The sequence below is a fragment of the Limanda limanda genome, chromosome 5 (assembly GCF_963576545.1).
Source record: "Limanda limanda chromosome 5, fLimLim1.1, whole genome shotgun sequence".
NCBI lineage: Eukaryota > Metazoa > Chordata > Actinopteri > Pleuronectiformes > Pleuronectidae > Limanda > Limanda limanda.
Window position 1 is genome coordinate 15,212,777 of NC_083640.1, and position 18,304 is coordinate 15,231,080.

An 18,304-nucleotide genomic window follows, 5' to 3' on the forward strand; every position below is an offset into this window, starting at 1 on the left:
CCACTCAAAGGTGTAAGCCCCGCCCCCTCTCCCTATGAAGCCCCGCCTCTCCCGGGGGTGATTTAGTGCGCGCCGCCGTGCGGGGACACCGGAAACGACAGCCCTGTGTGTATGTATGTCTGTGTGTGTGTTTGTTGGTCTTATGTTGTGGGGACCTCAAACTATACTTTATGGGGACAAAATGTTGAGGTTACTGGAATGTCCTCTGAAGTCACGTAGACACAACCCTGTGTTTGTGTGTGTGGCACAAACTGTATAAAGAGTGACAGCGCGTCTCAACTTCCTTCCAATATCCAGAAGTGAAGCCAAAAATTCTCCTGATATGAACCCATCACATGTTATATCTTCTACAATGCTACACATATACACTTTTTTTAAATGTATTGTTTATTCGGAGAGGACAGAGAGCAAGCTGTGAGGGGGGGCAGACAGAGAGTGGGGGAAGGCATGCAGCCCAGGGACGCGGGTCGGGAATCGAACCTTCGGTTGAGGCCCAGGTTCCCAATCCAGAATTATTATTTTTTCACTTCCTGAAGAATTGATAGATCGGTCATTTTTCAACATTTTCGTTAATTTATAAAAATTATACATGCATCTCGATGAGAAAGAAGCAGGCATGTTTGGGGGACTGATATTAATGAGTGTGAACAATTTGATGCAGCTCCAAATCTAAAGCTGGGTCTAGTGAATTTAAATATGTCTTCGTACTGGACCTGGTGGAATCAATTATATTTTGGTACCTATCACACCATCCATTATCTTTAGGAACTTCACAGAATAAAGTCGAGACCTTACAATATGAGAGAGAAAAGCCCAACAGTTCCCACAATCAGTAAGTACATGTTGATAGAGGAAAAAAATTCCTTTTTCCATTGTCACAACAAAACCTATGCTGGATCCTGGTGTGACAGGAATCTTGTCTTTGCTTTTATGTTGCCACAACAAATACATCAAAATACTGCTCTGTTGTAAAAACGAATTTCCTGCGGCATTCATCACTGCATATGAAAGTTAGCAGCTAATCGAGTGGTGATGTGACTTTAAATATGTAAATTTAAAAACAAATAACACAAAAACTGAAGAGGTATGAAGGAGACACAACAGAATAAAAAACTGGAGCCATGAACGACATTATTAAAACATTTAATATCCGTACAAGACAAAGAGAAGACAGTTGTTCTTTAACAGGTCAGCTCGTCATTTCATTTAATAGCCGACCCCCACCAGATGAGTTCACTGATTAGTTGCTGCTCTCTACTCGGTCTACTCGATCAGATGCCATTTAACTCTGATGCTGTCTTTCATTAGAGGGGAAGCTTGCAGACTCAACTGTCAATGGCACAATGCTGTCTATTTGATACGTCTTTCTAAAGAGGACGAATAAAACACATATTATTAATCTTAAATCATAATTAAAGGAACAACACACAACATTTATACAAGCTACTTAAAAGAAGGTGGGACAGGATACATTGCTTCATAAGCCAATCATCATAACACAACGCCTACAGTTCTATAGATATGATTTAAAATATGACTGAAGAGTATTAAAGACAAATCTTTCTCAATATAAAAAAAAAATTGTTAAATAATACAGTTAACGTTTTTTTCTTGGTCAAAGATGCATAATATTATCAAATCTGTTCCGTAAGCCCTTTTTAACAAAATAATCTATCAAAGTGCTTCAGGTTACAAAGAGATGCAGACGCCAACAGGAACACAGAGAGATGCCCAGAGAACAGGCCAACACGGGTGGAAACAACATGTCCTTGGCTGAAGTAACAAAGTAAAGATTAAGTCAAACGCAATCCCACAAAGTCATGTGACCGTGTTGGATGTCCTCTGTGTTCGTAGAGCCATGCTGTGTACAGTTAAAATCAAATCAAAGTTTACTGTGGGTAAAATTCAGTTTAGCTTATTGTTAGACATACAAACATTTGAAAGAAATTTGGAAATAAAGCAGAATATGCGTGAATAAAACCCAAATTGCCTTCTCCGACTTTAATAAAACTACATGATACCAATACTCACACAGGCACTTATCAGATACATATGTTTGATTTTCACAAGTGTGCAAAGAGATTCACGGAAAACAGAGTAGGAGATTTGGTTTTACTCTTTCTCCACATGTTCCTGCTCTCACTCGTCCTGCTGCTCTTCATTCTGCTTCTTGGGCAACTGCAGATGGAAAATAAATCATTTAACAGATGGAAAAAATATATGTTGGGAAAATCTGCCCTAAACAGAATTGACACTGTGGTAATTAAATCATTCTGTGAAGAAAGTACATACAGTGGTACAGAAATATAAACTTCAGCTCTGTGTCCCAGGAGAGTTTTCCTTAAATGACCAGGCAATAGCTGTTTATTTAAATGTCTGCACTGCAGTTTCTCTCCAGCTATCTTCAACAACCTTATATTTCTCATGGAAATAGATGAATATACTTTATAAACTTGTGTGCGTGTATTTCTCCTGAAAAATAAACTTTCTGTCCCATACAGTCAACCCTCATGGTTGCACATTCAGGGTTTCAGAAGGTTGTAACCAGTTGAATTAAAGGCATTTTGAGACCATAATGAATGAAATCTAATACTTAAGTCACAAACAGGATATATGAAGAAATATCTGAGTCCCACATTTACCAACACTTCCCTTTAGTTGAAGATAAGATGAAGTAACGTGGTGGAGAATAACCCTCAAAATGTGACACTATCTCTCAAACTACAGGCAGCGACAGTAGCTATTCAGATTATTGACTTTTAGACTTTGAACCCTGTGGAAACTCTGACATTACCTTTTCAGAAGTTAAAGTGCTGTCATTGTCACCACCTTCATGATGCAAAATCAGGCTCTATTTTTTTGTTTTTATGTTGAAGTTCAAGTAGAAGCAGAGGCGTCTTGCTTTGGTTTGTCTAGCTATTAACTTATGTGTTGCATTCATTACCTTTGTCACTGGATTACTTCTGTTGCCTCTCCCTTCGTTATTTTCTGGAGGATGAGGTCTGGGTGGACAAAATCAAATTATATTATTAGCAACAAGTTAAACTATGTAAGTATATAAGTAAGTCTCTACAAGGACATGATAAGGTTTTTACCCCTTAAAAGATGTCGAGGCTGAGGGGTCAAAGTCACAGAAAGATGATTGAGCCCCTTCTGCTTCCCTGCTCTGCCAAGGTCTGTTCTTCACTAAAGCTTCACTGTTGGACGCTTTGCTTTGACTCGGCAGTCCGATGAAGCCTCTCTGCCAATCCCTTGGTGTGTTTCCCGGTGCGGCATCTCGGTTGAATCCAAAGTCCTCAGCCAAGAAGTCAGCTGTATGTTGACAGTATATAAAGTAAGTACATAAAACAAAACACATACAGACAGACCATAGAGGACCATAAAAAACCCTGCATACGCATCTACAGACCCTCTAGAAGTTAATGTAATCAAATTCACAGAAATCCCTTTGCAAACATGTGTTGTCTTCACAGATCAATGTTTTAAACTGGATGCTAATTTGTTACACACACACACTTTATTATAAATTTACAATACAAGCAAAAAAAACCTGCCATATCAAAGTCTAATATAAGCTTTAGATTTCCAATGGTAGGATTCATTAAGCAATTGATGCACTGATTACAATAGACTGTTCATCACTTTAAACCGTTTGAAAAGCCGACTGCAATAGGGTGCTCTGGAACAAAGATCATGGTTGGAAACCTTAACTCCTTTTTTTGGTTCCTACACATTGAAAAGTTATTTCCTGCTGCAACAGGAGACTCATCACCACAGTTTAAAGTACACACGGTGTTTACATAAGATAAATAAGTCAAAAACAGTCAACACATCTATGGTTCTGTAATACTGGATACATTTTATAAATTACCTTGGTGCTTTTCTCTCTGATCTGGAGACGTCTGCCCAAAGGCGTATTTATCAGGGCTCAGTGGTTTTCTGATGGAGGCTTTTGTTATGTTATTCAGTGGATGAGAAGTTTGAGGGCGCATGTCACATTTGTCCTGGAGGCAAAACACACACGAATATCACAAAACATGAGAATTTTAGATGATAACCGTGTATTTTTGTCCTGCTCTTGAATGTTTGATGTGCCACCAGCAACGTACCTGATGGTGAAAAACGATAGCCTCCTCTAGAACAACGCCACAGAATTCACATGGAATGACCACATCGCCCTCTAGTGGACTGGCTGGAGGGCTGTAAGAGGCAGGGGAGATGGACCGGGCGAAAGTGGGGATGTTTGAAGCGAGGGAGTTCGGGTGGCTGTGAATCAGTCCCGAGGCATTCCTGCTCATCCTGTCCTCTTTGGGCGGAGAGGTGGGATGCTTGCTGAAAGACGCAAAAGCGGAGGCGGGGCTGCAGCCAGTCTGAAACAAAGAAGAGGGAGAGCACAAAAAGTTGTGTGTTAGGTTAACTCTGCTTTAGATCGAGTGATTGTGTTCCTCTGAAATGAAGAAGAGAGACACATGTTCAGACAGGAAAAGGCTGCAAAACTCAGTGAAGCACAAATAAAAAAGGTATTTCAATGTTTGCTCGCCGGTGACATCGGACCGGATCTGAGCACAGACTAGATTTGTTCACACCCAGATATATTTCTTCACCATTTGACTTCGTAGAAACATAATGGGGAGGTAAGCAGCCCAGGAACACGTTTTGCAGGAAATAAAGCAACATAGAAAAATGTGGGTCAAAGCAAGTTTTTGAGGTATCTCTGCATCCAGATGGACTAATGGCCTAAAGCTTATATGGGTCAAGAAATAATGAATGATCATATGGTAGGAATGATGTCATGGAGATGTTAATATGAAGTCAGACTCGACTGCCGTTGTATGCCTCTTTCATTCAGTGTAGATTTAGTCTACAATAGTTCTCTTTCCAGACTCATGAGTTCACTGTGACCTTTGACCACCGAAATCAATTCATGTTTGAGTCCAAATAACAATGGGCCAAAATATGAGGAAATTTCCTCAATGTAAACTTGAGATATCATGGTCAAGAGACAACTGTGACCTAGACCTTCGACCATTTAGCACCAAACTCTTGTCAGTTCATCCTTGAGTCCATCTGGACTTTTGTACCAAATTTGAAGAGATTCTCTCAAAGCATCTTTTTCAGAAAAGAATGGAACGGATGGACGGAAAGCCTGAAAACATGATGACACTGTTTTTTGCTACTTATTACATTAGAGAAACAATCTACAGCACATATATATCATCATTTGTCATCATATGGTATAACTGACGTCATAATGAAAGGGCATTTAATATATAATAAATGTTTATTGCCTGATAAGGGTGTATACACCGCCCTTGTAAGACGTTTTTGTTGTAGTGTCTCACATGCAGATCGGATGCACTGACCTACCATTACAAACTGTTCGCCCTCCTTATCTACAGTTATGTAACGTGGAGTGAGTCAGCTGGGCAAGTGTTCTTTAAACATTATTTACTGGAATATGGACAGGAAGGCACAATGAGGTCATTGTTTGTTTAACATTTCCACAGTTGTCCTGGAGCAGATGAATCAATCTTCACTCCCTTTTAGTTATTGGCTTTCTACAGACATGCAAATGTCAATGGGAACCACAAAAAAACAAATTTAAACATCCAACAAACTAATTATTGTGGCCATTGTATTACTTTTTCCTTAATTCAACTCCTATAGAAGACGATCAGCAGCAAATTTTCCACTTCACTTTACTCAAAATATTTTCTGAGCTTTCCCCATTACAATAGAAGATTAAAATGTGTCTTTTTGCAGTAATTAAAACAAGTACAGGTGAATATGGAAGTAAAAAAACAAACTAAATTAGTGTGCATTAAATTTAGAGATTCTGTTTGTCAATGGAGCAACTGAAAGATTAAAGTTCCATCTCACACCTGATGCAAAATGAGGTCCTCCTCTCGAAACAGCTCCTCACAAAACTCACAAGGCAGCAAGGCATCTATAAAACAAATATATAAAACCATTAATAACGTGACAAAAGAACAACTTTAAAATGTTTTAACCAACGCTAATTTACCTGTTTGATCGTGGTCCTGTACTGTACTTGTGCTCGTCCCTGTAGTGAAGTGCGGGTAGTTGTTGTTGGGCAGAGAGAGTGCAGAGTTCACTGAGGTGTTAGATGTCTTGTGATCCCAGATATCACTCCACAGGTTGCTGTCTATACCTCCGGCCACTGACTCTCCATCACTCTGCAGGCTGAGAGCCAACATGTAGTCCAGGCCTGATGAGTCCACGTCACGTGTCTGATCAACATGGTGCCACGTGGAGCTGCTGTTCTGAAAAGCTCTCTGCCCCAGCACTAAGACAAATTTAAAGCACATTGTGTTTGAAAAAGGTCGGCATTGCTGGTAAGGCAAAACATTTCAAAGGTTAGGATGACCCTCTACTGAGCAAACTCTCTAAAATCAAGGACAGTTTTAATTTTTACGACACTATTGATATCGAAACACAAACACACACAAGGCTGCAGGTGACACAATACCATTCATGCTGCTGGATTGTGCTATTCCACTCGTGGGTAAAAATAACATGCAAAGTGTAACACTGCACCCTCAATGGCAGGATAGATTACAGCCAGCAACAGCAGATGAATGTAAACAAAGCAAGCTTTAAATATTCATTTTAACCAGCTTCACAAATATTTTATGGGGGAGGTTACTGGATGTAAACAGAAAATGGAATAATGGTTGGGTTAGTGACACTCACTGTGACTAAATGTGTTTCTCTGTGAAGCATTCTCCCAGTCGTCTGTGCTTTGAGGTCCCCTCGTAAGGTTGTGCGCACTGGGATCAAACATACGGGGGAAGGCGGGTTGTTCTGCCGCACTGACGTTGTTATTCTTGGAGCCTTTTTCTTGGGCTTTTATGATGTTTCGGATGGAGTGGGCTTCAAACCATGTCCCTTGGGACGGCGGCTCAAGTGGACTGCGACTCATCCTGCTGCTGTTGTTCCTCTCTTGGGGCGGTGTGAGGCTTCCACATAAGACTGGATGCACAGCTTGCTCCCTCAACATCACATTGCACTTGCAGTTTGGGCAGGGCTCAGTGCGGGTTCCGCAATAATCTTCGTGCTCTTTGGACTGACTGAAAACGAGCTCCAGTTCACAGAATTGGCACGGGACAAGACGCTGAGAACACTCAGAGCTCTGAGGGAGACACGAAACAGGGAGAAGCACATTTAAATGATTTAGCCAGGATTATTTACTAACATATACTACACGGGGAAGGCAACATTTCTTCAATACCTGGTGAACGTCAAAACGATTCTTCTCAATCTTCAAACCGCACTTGCATGTAATCTAAAAATGAAAGAGAAAATGAGCTTAGTGAGAGATTCTTCAGTTTTACTCCGGCTACATGAGGGAGCATACAGGCACTTTATGTAAGAGAAGACTGCTTAAAGCATTGGTAAATTCCTGAAAATACATGTGTCTGTGCAAAATACATGGTTTGTTCAATCTGCAATGGGGCACAATGAGGTGTCCTGAAACAGATCATCTTTAAAAGATATTAACCCTGTTGAAACCTTGACACAAATAACTTTGGTGATCAAATCCGGAAAGTTAATTTGTGAGACATAAAACTCACAAAAGCCAAAGGTTTAATGATGTCATGGTTTGGCGACACACTCATTGGATTATCACATTTTATCGCATTCAGCAAACCCTTTTAAGTGTCTCCTATTTCAGACATCATGTTGAAGTGTGCAGTGTTTGTGTTCAGATGTTACCTGTGTGTGTTCCTGCTGCATGTGATCCTGCAGATCGGCCCGGGGCACTGGCTCCTGACACAACCCACACAGGGCGATGTTCCTCTGACAGTGGATCTCATGGGTGGTGAAATTACCCTCTGGAATGTCGTGTTTGCTATATACAAAAAAGACGATAAACCCGTTTTCACCACAATAACAAACACGTCGATCCCTTCATGCCACTTATTGCTACTTACCAATTGCCGCAGAACTGTGTATTTTCATCTGCCATGGCTGGACCGAAGCCTGAAGACAAAGAGTCGCGGTAGATCGATCTGTTATTGTTATGTTTACTGCTCCCAAAAGGTAAACATGCTTTGTTTCATAGCAACATTAAAGGAATTCAAGACCGATTGATTCATAAGAGGTTAGTTGCGATGCGTAAAGCCAATTGAACTCATGCTAACCGAGCTAATCTATACATAATCATCATAAATCACGGTGAACACCAGTGTTGGTGTAAAGAGTACAGGTAGCTATCACTGTCGTAGGCAAATGAAACTGACAGCTTTTCCGGTTCTCTTACCGTGTATCCAGGCAGGTAGCTAGCGTTAGCTGACAGTGCTAGCTCAGACTAGCAAGGAAATCCCCGTTTGAATTTAATCGGCGAGCATCTCGAAGCTGGACGATGTCCGACGTGTTGGCCTCAGCTAGCCGTGTAGCTTAGCATCAGATCCGCGGCACAGCAACCACCACGTAGCGCCGCTAACTTGATGCTAGCTAACTTTAACTTTGTGTTATTAAGTGGCTACAGCGCCGGGAAGCTAACGTTGCGCCGGGGTTCTGGTCTCCTGCCGCCCGGTGCAGGCAGGGTGAAGACAGCTCACCGTGTATCAGGGGATTCCACTCGGTATATGACACTAAAGTGAAACTCGCAGCGGACAACTAACAATTTGACGCTAGCACTGAAAAAAAAAATACTTCGGTATTTCCTCCTTGCCCTGTGCACACGGACCTAGAAGTGTTACCCGGGCGACGTCTCGCAGGCAGTCTACGTAGATCCCACTACGAGTCCTTCAACATTGGAACAATCGAGTCGAAACCTACAACAGTTTATTATCCTGCATCTGAGCTGAACGCGCTAAATCCCGGGGTGATGGCGGGGGTCGCTGCGGGGAGGACACAATAAAGAGGTTAAGGGTTAAAAGTCACTGCAAGTCAAAACTCGGGGCACTAATTTTCCATACATCGCCAGGCTGGAATTGTATTGGTTGAATACTCGGTGTGTGCTCGTAAAAAGGCTCCGGGTGATACCACCGCTTAAACTTGGACCCGATATGTGATATTTAAAAGTCCTTTATTATTGTGATAAATGTATAAAGATATACATATTAGATATAAATAAATTTGAGCCCTACAGAAACTATCAATATACATTTTCTATTGTTACTGGTATGACCTGAAAATGCAGTTCAAAGCTTATTTCACATTTGTTGACTCATTATGTAATACACATACATCTGAAATTCAGTGTGTAAATATATAGTGTAGTGTGCATGTGTGCAAAATGCGGCTTTATATTATTGTGAGGCACCTGTTAAAGACTCTAATTCTGTTGCGCACAGCTAAATATAGCTGACTATATTAATTGTGCTTTACTTAATTGCCCCCAAAGCTGCTGTTCAAGTTATTAGATATTTCTTTATTATGAATAGAACAGTGGACTGTAAAATGTCCTACTTGTTCTACAATTTCAGGGTTGGGAGTTTGACCCATCGGGCATCGCCCTGGGTCAAACAGCTCCGAGTGTCTCCAGAGGGATAAAGAAAAAGTACAGCCACTTAAATAGTCACATATCGGTGAATCTGCATATGTATCTGATTGTGTATAAAAGCTTTTCAGTGATTTCAAATTAACCAGATACACTTATTTAAATTGCTCGGATTTTTGGGAGTAAAATCAATGCTTAGCTAATGTGGATGATTCAGGGTCATGTAAAAACAACCATCTAATACTTATAATTATATTGATCTTTTAATCAAGCTGATGTGGGGGATGGTTCAGGATCATGTTAAAAAACAATCAACATAACAATAATAGAAACCAGAGCTCATGTATGACCATAGTATGTGCATCCTAACCATTCAGCTATCAGGTCACAACCTAACCAAATTCATTTAAGATCATATAAAGCTTCAAAGTAACAGGACATGAGCACAGAACATCACCACAACTTAATTTAGTAAAAGTATATGTTATTCAATTGATAATACAAGTTACAGAAGCAAAACAAAGTTCAGCAGCAAAACAAAAGAGTCCTTAAATTAAGGCTAAGGTTCCTACAAAACAAAACAAACGTGCAAAATACAGGAAACTAGAAAATATTGCAAAAAAGCTAAACTGAAAAACTGAGAAAACACTAGAAAATTAAAAACAAAAATAAACTTAAAAATAAAATTAACCTAAGGCCACTTTACAAACAAAAACTAGTATGAATCAGTACTTCCCTGTAGATCCAATGCATAAATGTAAGTCTGCACAATCTTCCAGACATTCAATGTACACAAAATGAAAAATCAACACAACATTGTCCTTTCAGCGTTTATTGAGTTTTTGTTCCACCAATACTGTCAATGTAAGACATTTTCATTTTTGTAAGGCACAGTTTTGTTCAGATAAAACACTGATACTATTTACAGAAATGTTTTTTGGAGGGGGGGGGGGAGGGGTGGACGCAATGCAAAAATCCTCACACGTCCTTCCAGTCAAATTGACCAGCCAATGATTGGACCATTATTGAAAATATATATAAAACTTTTTAATTCATTTCAAAGCCCTTGTTCCTCATTTGAAAAACAATTTGTATTACAACATTATATGAAATGTAACTCTGTGCCAAACGTTTAAAAAACAAAGTGTGAGGGAAAAAAACAATACATTTCAAAAACATGTGATTTGATTGAAAGAAAGGACGAATTGTATATTAATATTGAATCTGTCAAGTAAATCGGTCTGCAAATAAAATAATATGCCCGTGGATGAGTAACCTAATGGATGCTGGCTTGATGTTTTAAATATCAAAATTAAGGAACTTGGGGGGGGCAAAGAGTGGATAGATCACAATTAGACGAGAATTAAAAAATTGTTTTCCAATTAAATCAACACTCTACTACCTCATCACATTTGTTGGTTCCTGGTGATGCATTTCAGTTATCTAACAACTCTTAATTGGTTAAATGATTGTCTCATAAGAATTTCGGTCCAACATGAGGAAGATTATGGACTGATTTCCTTGCTCAAACTATGCAAAAAACAGAACATTCATTCAGAAATATTAGCTGCATCAGCTGCTAAAGAGAAGCAGAGGAAATGACCACGATACATGCACCAAGACTAATAAGGCATATGTCAAAAAACTACACAGATCTCAGGTTACTCATCCTTACCGTTCACAGGTGCAATAGATATTGCTCCATTTTCCAATCCAGGAGAAAATATATATATTAGTACCAGCATTGAAAGAACAAACATTACGAGTTCCACAATTAATCGGCACTACAGAAATGAACTAAAATGAATGTAAAACTAAAAATTCACATTAGACTATTTTTGCTGTTGATGATTTCTACCATAGAGCTCCTTTATAGAGTCCTTGTATAAGTTTTAAGCGGCTAATAATTATAAGTAGCAGATAAAAAATATTACTATAAGCACTATATCTCGCATTTAACTATTTTAATTAAGAAAATAGCTGAAGAAATGTGCAAAACACAATATTGCATGAACAAATTGAAATAATGCAGTATTATGCAATCGATAATGGAGTTTTTTGTGGGGCAAGATTAAATGCACAATCTTTAACACATTACTGTGTCATCACTAAGCATCTAAATCGGAAGCATGTAAACACACAGTAGGGTCTGAAAGTCTAAGAAAACCTTCCCATTCAAGTGGTCGCAGACTTTTGGAATCCACTGTACGAGGGATATCAGATGTCAACCAGCTGGTGACAGAGCTATACAATATTTATCACTTGTTTTTTTGTCTGCCTTCAAGTTGGACTGAAAATACCTTCTACACACGTTTATTGACAGATTAAAAATCCTCAAGACTTGTTCATGTCACTACTTCTCTCGCTAACTTTTATGACAGACATTCAAAAAAATCAAAATATTGTGATATTTGGTCAGTCAAGGTAATTACAATAGCTAAAAGTCAATAAAAAAAAGAAAATTACCTAAATAACTAGACAATCAAAACACCTCTGACGGAGCTCGTTTTCACTTTAACTTCCAAAATGTCCTTGGTCCAATGTAAAATTCTGTAAGTTTCCCTTAGTGAGTCGCTTACCACACAGTCCTGTGAAAAATTCATTTCTACACTGCACTATTCATGATCTAGAGTGGCGAAAATTGAAAAAAGGCTCAAAGACCATGAAAGACAACTGAGGGAATAAAAGGAGAAAATACATTTCTAACAATGAGGAGATGAAAAGAAGGCACAGATTGTTAGAACTGAGACAAGAAGTTGTAGAGGTAGCAGAGGTGACAAAGACGAACAAAGGAAAAAGGGAAACACTTGAAAAAAAAAAGAAGGAGATACTGTATGTGATGAAATGTCTATCTGTCCTTGGATCCAAGCTTCTCAATCAAGTCCTGCAGGGGGGCGAGCTCTCGCCTGTCGATAAGGTTGAACTCCTGAAGGTCGAAAAACAAAAGTTATTTATACAAGTGTCAACACACTCAATCACTCTCAGATACTGATCACCTTCGAAAACACACAAAAGCAGACGGGGTCACGTTAAGGGGCAAAGGACAGCCGGCTCAGCTGGCCTCCACAAGTGACCTCAGTGACTAAAAATATTCAGAGTGTTCAGTTGGTGTTTACCATGCCTTGATTCTTTTTGTGGCCATCGCTGTAATGTCAACATTTACTACAAAATATAGATTTTCTTTTTTAACTGTTTAAAATTAAAGTCTTGTTAAACCCAGGTCTGAACGGGTGTTAGGCCAACATCTGTCTGGAGAGATTTGATCACCAGTGGTCAGCGGTAATTTGGTCTGTTCACTCCTGGCATTAAAATACATCATGAATGTGTCTCCTGTGATCAGATCTCACTTCCCTGATCTATATGCAAATCATCCCATCCATCATTTGATTTCGCAAAGAACAGATTTATTTTTACCCAGTCTGAGTTTACAGATGAGTCCGATGACAGTGTGTGTGTCAGTGTGTCTTTGTCGGAACAAGCAAAAGAAAGATAACGTATGAATGCACAGCAGGTATGAAAATTTATTTTGCCAAATTAAGAAAAGTATGAATCATTATTTGGTGTGAGTATCGTGGTGCTGACCACAAACAACTCAACGTATGGTCACTGAGAAGCATAGAAATACGTTTCATTCAATGTGAAACTGGAGCAGGTCAGAGGAGATCAGCTGAGTAGGAGGTAATTCACGTGTGGCCCAGGACAGATATGTGTTCACACATCGAAGAGAATGTGGCTACATGCCAGAAAACCTCCTTATGTGGTCTGAGTGATCTGATCTCAGGACGCATTCATTACACATTCAGAACTGTACTTTGAGCCAACCACTTGTGGTCGGATCACTCAGGATGGATATTAATTCCAGGTCTGGATGAGGTCATGTTGTTGGATAATCACCTGAACAAAGAAAATGAAATGCTTGAAGGAGGTGTTGAGATGAGCTTCCTCCTGCAGCTGCATCACAGAGTCAAAATGCTGGTGGTAGATGTGAGCGTAAACCCTGAACAGACGCTTCAGGATGGTTTTGGCCACAGACATGAAGTTCTTGGGGAAGGGAACTCCTGTGGGTCAGAGGGAGATGGAAAATACTGATGTCAGGAGAAGAGCAATATCCACTGAGGCTTTCAGCCTTCATTGGAGCACAATTATAGTCCATTGGGTCTTCATGTGAGACAAATAATCAGCTGGACTGAAATCAGGAGACTGAAAATAACAGTACACTGCTTTGCTTTGTCTGTATGTGTAGGGAGACTGTCCTGCCTTACTGTTCTAAAAATGGGTGATGTTTGAAATGGTTAGTAAGTCCTACACAGTCTGAGGCGTGAAAACTGACAAACACCATTAGAACTGAAAGTCAGCGAATTAAAAACCCAATCATTGCTTTTTTTCAAATCCAATAAACCAAAATAGATCCCTCTTAACGAAACAGAAATCCTTTCTCACTGCACTTTAAATGCACAACATTAAAGCCTGTACAGATATGTTTGGTGTCTGGTTGCATAAGTAATGATGAAAAGAACATTCTGATTTTTGCTCACCACAGACAAACGTACACTGTTTATCAAATGAAATAGAGACTTTTAGATAAATAGAAAGAAATAGTATGGAAAAAAGCAGAGATGGAAAATTTAAATCTTTAAATTCCCATTTAAGTTTTTCTATCTTTGCCTGTGGGAAGACAATATCCAAATTAAATATAATGGCTGCATGTAGTGGTTTAGTCCTCTGCACAACAATGCAACTACACCACGTTTGTTTCTCTCTCCCTGCGCTTTACAGACAGAGAACGTCTGCTGTGAGATTCGTGGAGATCATACGCTCAACCCTGCAATGTGCATCACCACAAAAAGCCTGAACTGAAACAGTTTGCCAAACTGCTGGAAATAAAAATACTTCTTCAATCGGAATCAAAACTCACCGATCTTGGAGGGAAACAGCGTCTCATCATCCAGCTGATCCTGAACCCAGGTCATCAGGTAGTCGATGTATTTGGGTGCAGAGCATTTGATGGGTTTCTTAATGTTGGTGCCATCAGCCCAGTGATACTCATATCTACAGAAAGAGAGCAAAATTAACTGACACTCTGACACAAATATAAAAAGCCCTACTTATAACATGTACTAAGAAAACATCATTTGGTAGCAGATAAGCTAAAAAACAGCAGAAGGGGGAAATGCAAAAGTGTCTACAGTCGCCTTGTTGCTGGCAAATATGTCAACAGGAAGTGAACCCCAGTCTCTTCCGCCTGATTAGAGACTGAAGACAGTCTTGGCTGTAGAGGGGATAGAGGAAGTGCCGAATCTAGATTCTAACTAAACAGCTTCTGCAGCTGTCACATGCTCAGTGTAATTCCTGTTTTCCTCATGTGACGTTCAGATGATTTAGTTGAAATTCATTTACTCTGACCATCTCTATTCTAACTTTAAATTTACCCTAACCAGGACCGTAAATGAGTCCACGACTTGATTCTTTTAAGTACATTATTTCCAAATCCAGACCTAAAGTTAAAAGTAGGTTTTTCCATCACCAACACTCTATAATGTTGGTTTTACACTAAATGCAATGTAACTGAAATGTATAATAATAGAAATAGACATTAAGGTTGCAAGGCTGCTGCTCAGTTAGAAATCATTTTTAAAATAAGGTAAACAAAATAGTCTACTGAATTTACTTCGATTTTAAATACTAAGTGGTCGTAATCAGAAATTAAGTTTCAGTCAGAGTAAGCTTCTGAGGTCAAGAGGAAGTCATCACAGCTTCAAACACTATAACAAGTAAAAAGTGAAGCTCTGATAACTCATTAATAAACTAACATGCATAACATTAATTACTGTTAAATCCTAAATTTGTTCCGTTAGAGAGACACGGTACTGCATCATGTATAAAAGTTGGGGAATCTTCTAATAATACAAGGCATTTATATCTGTTTTAAACTCTGTATAATTGTGCTGTTCTTTGATTATTGATTCGGGCTGTTCCTCGTGCTTATGATGCAGAGTTAATCCACATTTGCACAGTGACGTAAATTTATATTTATACAGGCAGTGTATTGACAGCAGACACTAGTCATAGTAAGTCTAGTGTAACTAATGAAATTAACAGTGGGGCTGTTCTACTTAAGTTTCACAGTAAACCATGACCATGCGAATGCAAAGCAGCATTAAAAACACAATTCAATTTGAAAGCTCTTTCTGCTGTGGCATAATGTCACAATACATTCTGTTAAAAAAAAAAAAGGCCCTGTATTAAAAGCCCGTTAGCCAAAGAGAAGCTCCAATACCTTGGTCCAGCAGACATCACAGAGCAGCTGGTCTCAGTGCAGAACTCAGTGATGGTGCCGTAGAGCATGTTGATCTGGTTAAAGAAGTCCACCGCTGAAAGAATTGTAGACTGTTATTTTTTTGTTCTCCAGTCATGAAATTTAACACCAATGACACAAATACTATACAGTCATAAAAGGTTTTACTTAACCAGGCATCTAGTTTCTTTTTCACTCTGAAGAACGGAAAATGTGTTCAACCAAATTTTGGAATATCTCTTATGTCCTCTCTTTTTTCAGATTCTGAAGTACATTATCTTGGTTTTGAACATTTTCTTGAAATGTTTCTGAAATGTTACCTGCCAGCACCCCAGAGTATGTGAGAATATAATGGAAATACTTCACTGTGAACAAGTGGTTGTTAAGGACATTTCTAAAAACGACAAACATAAAACTGGATGAATACAAATATCTCAGGAAGAAAGAGGTGACAGACCCAAAGAAGACAGCAACAAAGTCGCAACTTTGAAATATGAGTTTGGTTACAAGGGCCAATGACCTTATTAATGTTCTGTAAACAATTTTTTTAAAAGTGGTGTTACTTATACGTCATGACCTGCCTCCTGCTCATTTGACACAGGTGCCACCCCCCGCCTGTAGGTTTCAGATAGTTTCCTTTGGTTCTGAACACGTCTGACCTGCACATGGTCCTGCTGCACTCTTCAATTGTGAAAGGCAAACTCTGGAAAATGTCATGACCCAATTTGCCAGACATTTCATATCTGACCACGACGTAAATGATTCAAATGCTAATCTTTATCTTGTTGGGCTTTAATAAACAGTTGTCTGTGTACTAAGCTATCTTTTTGTTTTCTCTATACATCCACTCACTGTTGACAGCAATCCACTCATTGAGATCCTCTCCCTCTGGCAGCATGACTGCCTGCCTCAGGTTCCCACTGCCCAGTGTGGCCTCAGCGTGTTTCAGAAGCTCATACTGGTGGGAGCCCTCCGGGATGTTCTTCTTGGGCTTGAAGGTCTTGGATGAGCGACTGCCACTGCAAAGAGATAAACGCCCTGGAGCTTATCAGCTGTCTGAACATGACCCAAGACGAGGGAGACTTTTGAAAAGGCTTGTGTGGAAGCAGATACTGCACTGGGGCCTCCACATGTGATGATCCTTCCTGTCTGGTTTGTGCAATAGGCAGCAGCAGGAAGGATTCATGGTGACCATTTATCAACATGAGGCTTATGTCAAGCCTATATGCTTGTTGTGACCTGTTTTCAGTGGGACAGATTGGTGTCACGTACATACCCGCAACGAACAGCAAGACAACAGTGAGAGTGTAAACAACAGTTCATAACAACACTTGTCGATTAGTACCTGAGGTTTCACCACTCGATGATAGTAGATGATGACTAACATCAACATGTCTAGTCTTATCTGACCATAGACTGAGTGATGATATAAGCAACGTTGGCAGCTTTGCCGTGAGCTTGCATTGACTACCAGGCTAGCTAGGTTAGCACGTAACTAGACTAGTTTAAAAAGTTATAGTTGTCATGGTTATCAGTCAGACATATAATATTGAAACGACGGATGAAAAACCCAACGTGGGAAAATGTGATTCGAGTTCAAGTCGAGCTTGTGAGTCCGTCGGTTTGGTTTCTGTGACGGTGTCTAACTTTAAACGCTATTTTTGCCTTGGTGGAAGTTCGTGGAAGCGAAGCTAACGTTAACCGCAGCTGAGCTAACTTAGCTGCTGACTTTACTTACAACAGGAAGCTCATCGTGGCGAAGCGGTCGTTGGAGAGTTCCGGTCACAGCTCCGGTCCCGGGTTTTATTTAACGGAAACTAGTTTGTATAGTGACACGGTGCGGGTCCCTTGCTGCCTCTGCTAACAGCGACGTTTATGCTAACGAGCTGCACCCACAGCGGCTCTTCCTCTATCGGCTCAGTGTGGAAGCTCCTCGGGGACACTGTCGCCCCCTGCTGCTCACACGCAGTACTACCACTCCCCACAGTAAACGTCCACTCAGCAAACTCAGCTTTCTGTCCATCATTTCCCTTCACACACACTTTAGTGTTTAACTTGGTGTGGTGTATTCACATCATTCCTCGGTTGTTGTTTTTTGGGCGGAAGTACTTATCATTGTGCTCCTGAGCAAGGCACCTTACTCCCCAGACTGCCCAGTGCTTTGTGTGTTACATTACATTTAATTTAGCGGCACTTTTATCCAAAGCATTTTACAATAAGTGCATTCAACCATGAGGTTACAAACCCAGATCAACAAGAATCTAAATTGTTAGTTTAAACCTTTATTCAAGGTATAGTCGGCAGAGTGTTCACTGTGTGTGTTTTGTGTTGTGTTCTGTGTGCTGTGTGCTGTGTTCACTCAGATGGGTTAAAAGCAGAATGCATTGAAATGTGTGTGCATGTGTTTGGGACCAGTAAAGGAATAGGGGAATATAGGAATAAGGGCTAAGGAATAAAGGAGTGAAGAATAAGGAATAAAGGACTCAGATGTTTTTTAGGGCCTAAATTTGTGCAGTGCTGCAGCTAATCTTCGAGCATAC

At 39.9% G+C, this 18,304-nt stretch overlaps 2 protein-coding genes across 2 annotated transcripts; both read right to left on the minus strand.

Annotated features, from left to right (window-relative positions):
- Positions 1-1,127: 1,127 nt before the first annotated feature.
- Positions 1,128-8,718, minus strand: trafd1 (TRAF-type zinc finger domain containing 1). Its single transcript, XM_061071543.1, has 12 exons — positions 8,285-8,718; positions 7,956-8,004; positions 7,738-7,873; positions 7,253-7,306; positions 6,715-7,153; positions 6,026-6,307; positions 5,883-5,947; positions 4,110-4,370; positions 3,872-4,004; positions 3,096-3,312; positions 2,945-3,002; positions 1,128-2,178 (listed from the first exon to the last, which is right to left on the minus strand). Exons 2-12 carry the CDS (start codon positions 7,988-7,990, stop codon positions 2,140-2,142), a joined length of 1,719 nt encoding a protein of 572 aa, XP_060927526.1. The 5' UTR covers positions 7,991-8,004; positions 8,285-8,718; the 3' UTR covers positions 1,128-2,139.
- Positions 8,719-10,285: 1,567 nt separating this feature from the next.
- On the minus strand, positions 10,286-17,668 carry mob1a (MOB kinase activator 1A). Its single transcript, XM_061071244.1, has 6 exons — positions 17,503-17,668; positions 16,617-16,783; positions 15,747-15,840; positions 14,385-14,518; positions 13,364-13,527; positions 10,286-12,395 (listed from the first exon to the last, which is right to left on the minus strand). The coding sequence occupies exons 1-6, from the start codon at positions 17,514-17,516 to the stop codon at positions 12,318-12,320; spliced, it is 651 nt and encodes a 216-aa protein (XP_060927227.1). The 5' UTR covers positions 17,517-17,668; the 3' UTR covers positions 10,286-12,317.
- Between the last annotated feature and the right edge of the window lie 636 nt (positions 17,669-18,304).

Bases quoted from the DNA above. Each gene is read 5' to 3' on its own strand.
- trafd1 (XM_061071543.1), bottom strand. From the start codon at position 7,990: ATGGCAGATGAAAATACACAGTTCTGCGGCAATTG. The intron at 5,948-6,025 runs GTAAATTAGCGT...TTTGTTTTATAG, and splicing joins ACAGGACCACGATCAAACAG to ATGCCTTGCTGCCTTGTGAG. The intron at 3,003-3,095 runs GTAAAAACCTTA...TTGTCCACCCAG, and splicing joins GCCTCGACATCTTTTAAGGG to ACCTCATCCTCCAGAAAATA.
- mob1a (XM_061071244.1), bottom strand. The intron at 14,519-15,746 runs GTATTGGAGCTT...CTCTTTCTGTAG, and splicing joins GTGATGTCTGCTGGACCAAG to ATATGAGTATCACTGGGCTG. The intron at 12,396-13,363 runs GTGATTATCCAA...TTCGACCTTCAG, and splicing joins ATTTCATTTTCTTTGTTCAG to GAGTTCAACCTTATCGACAG.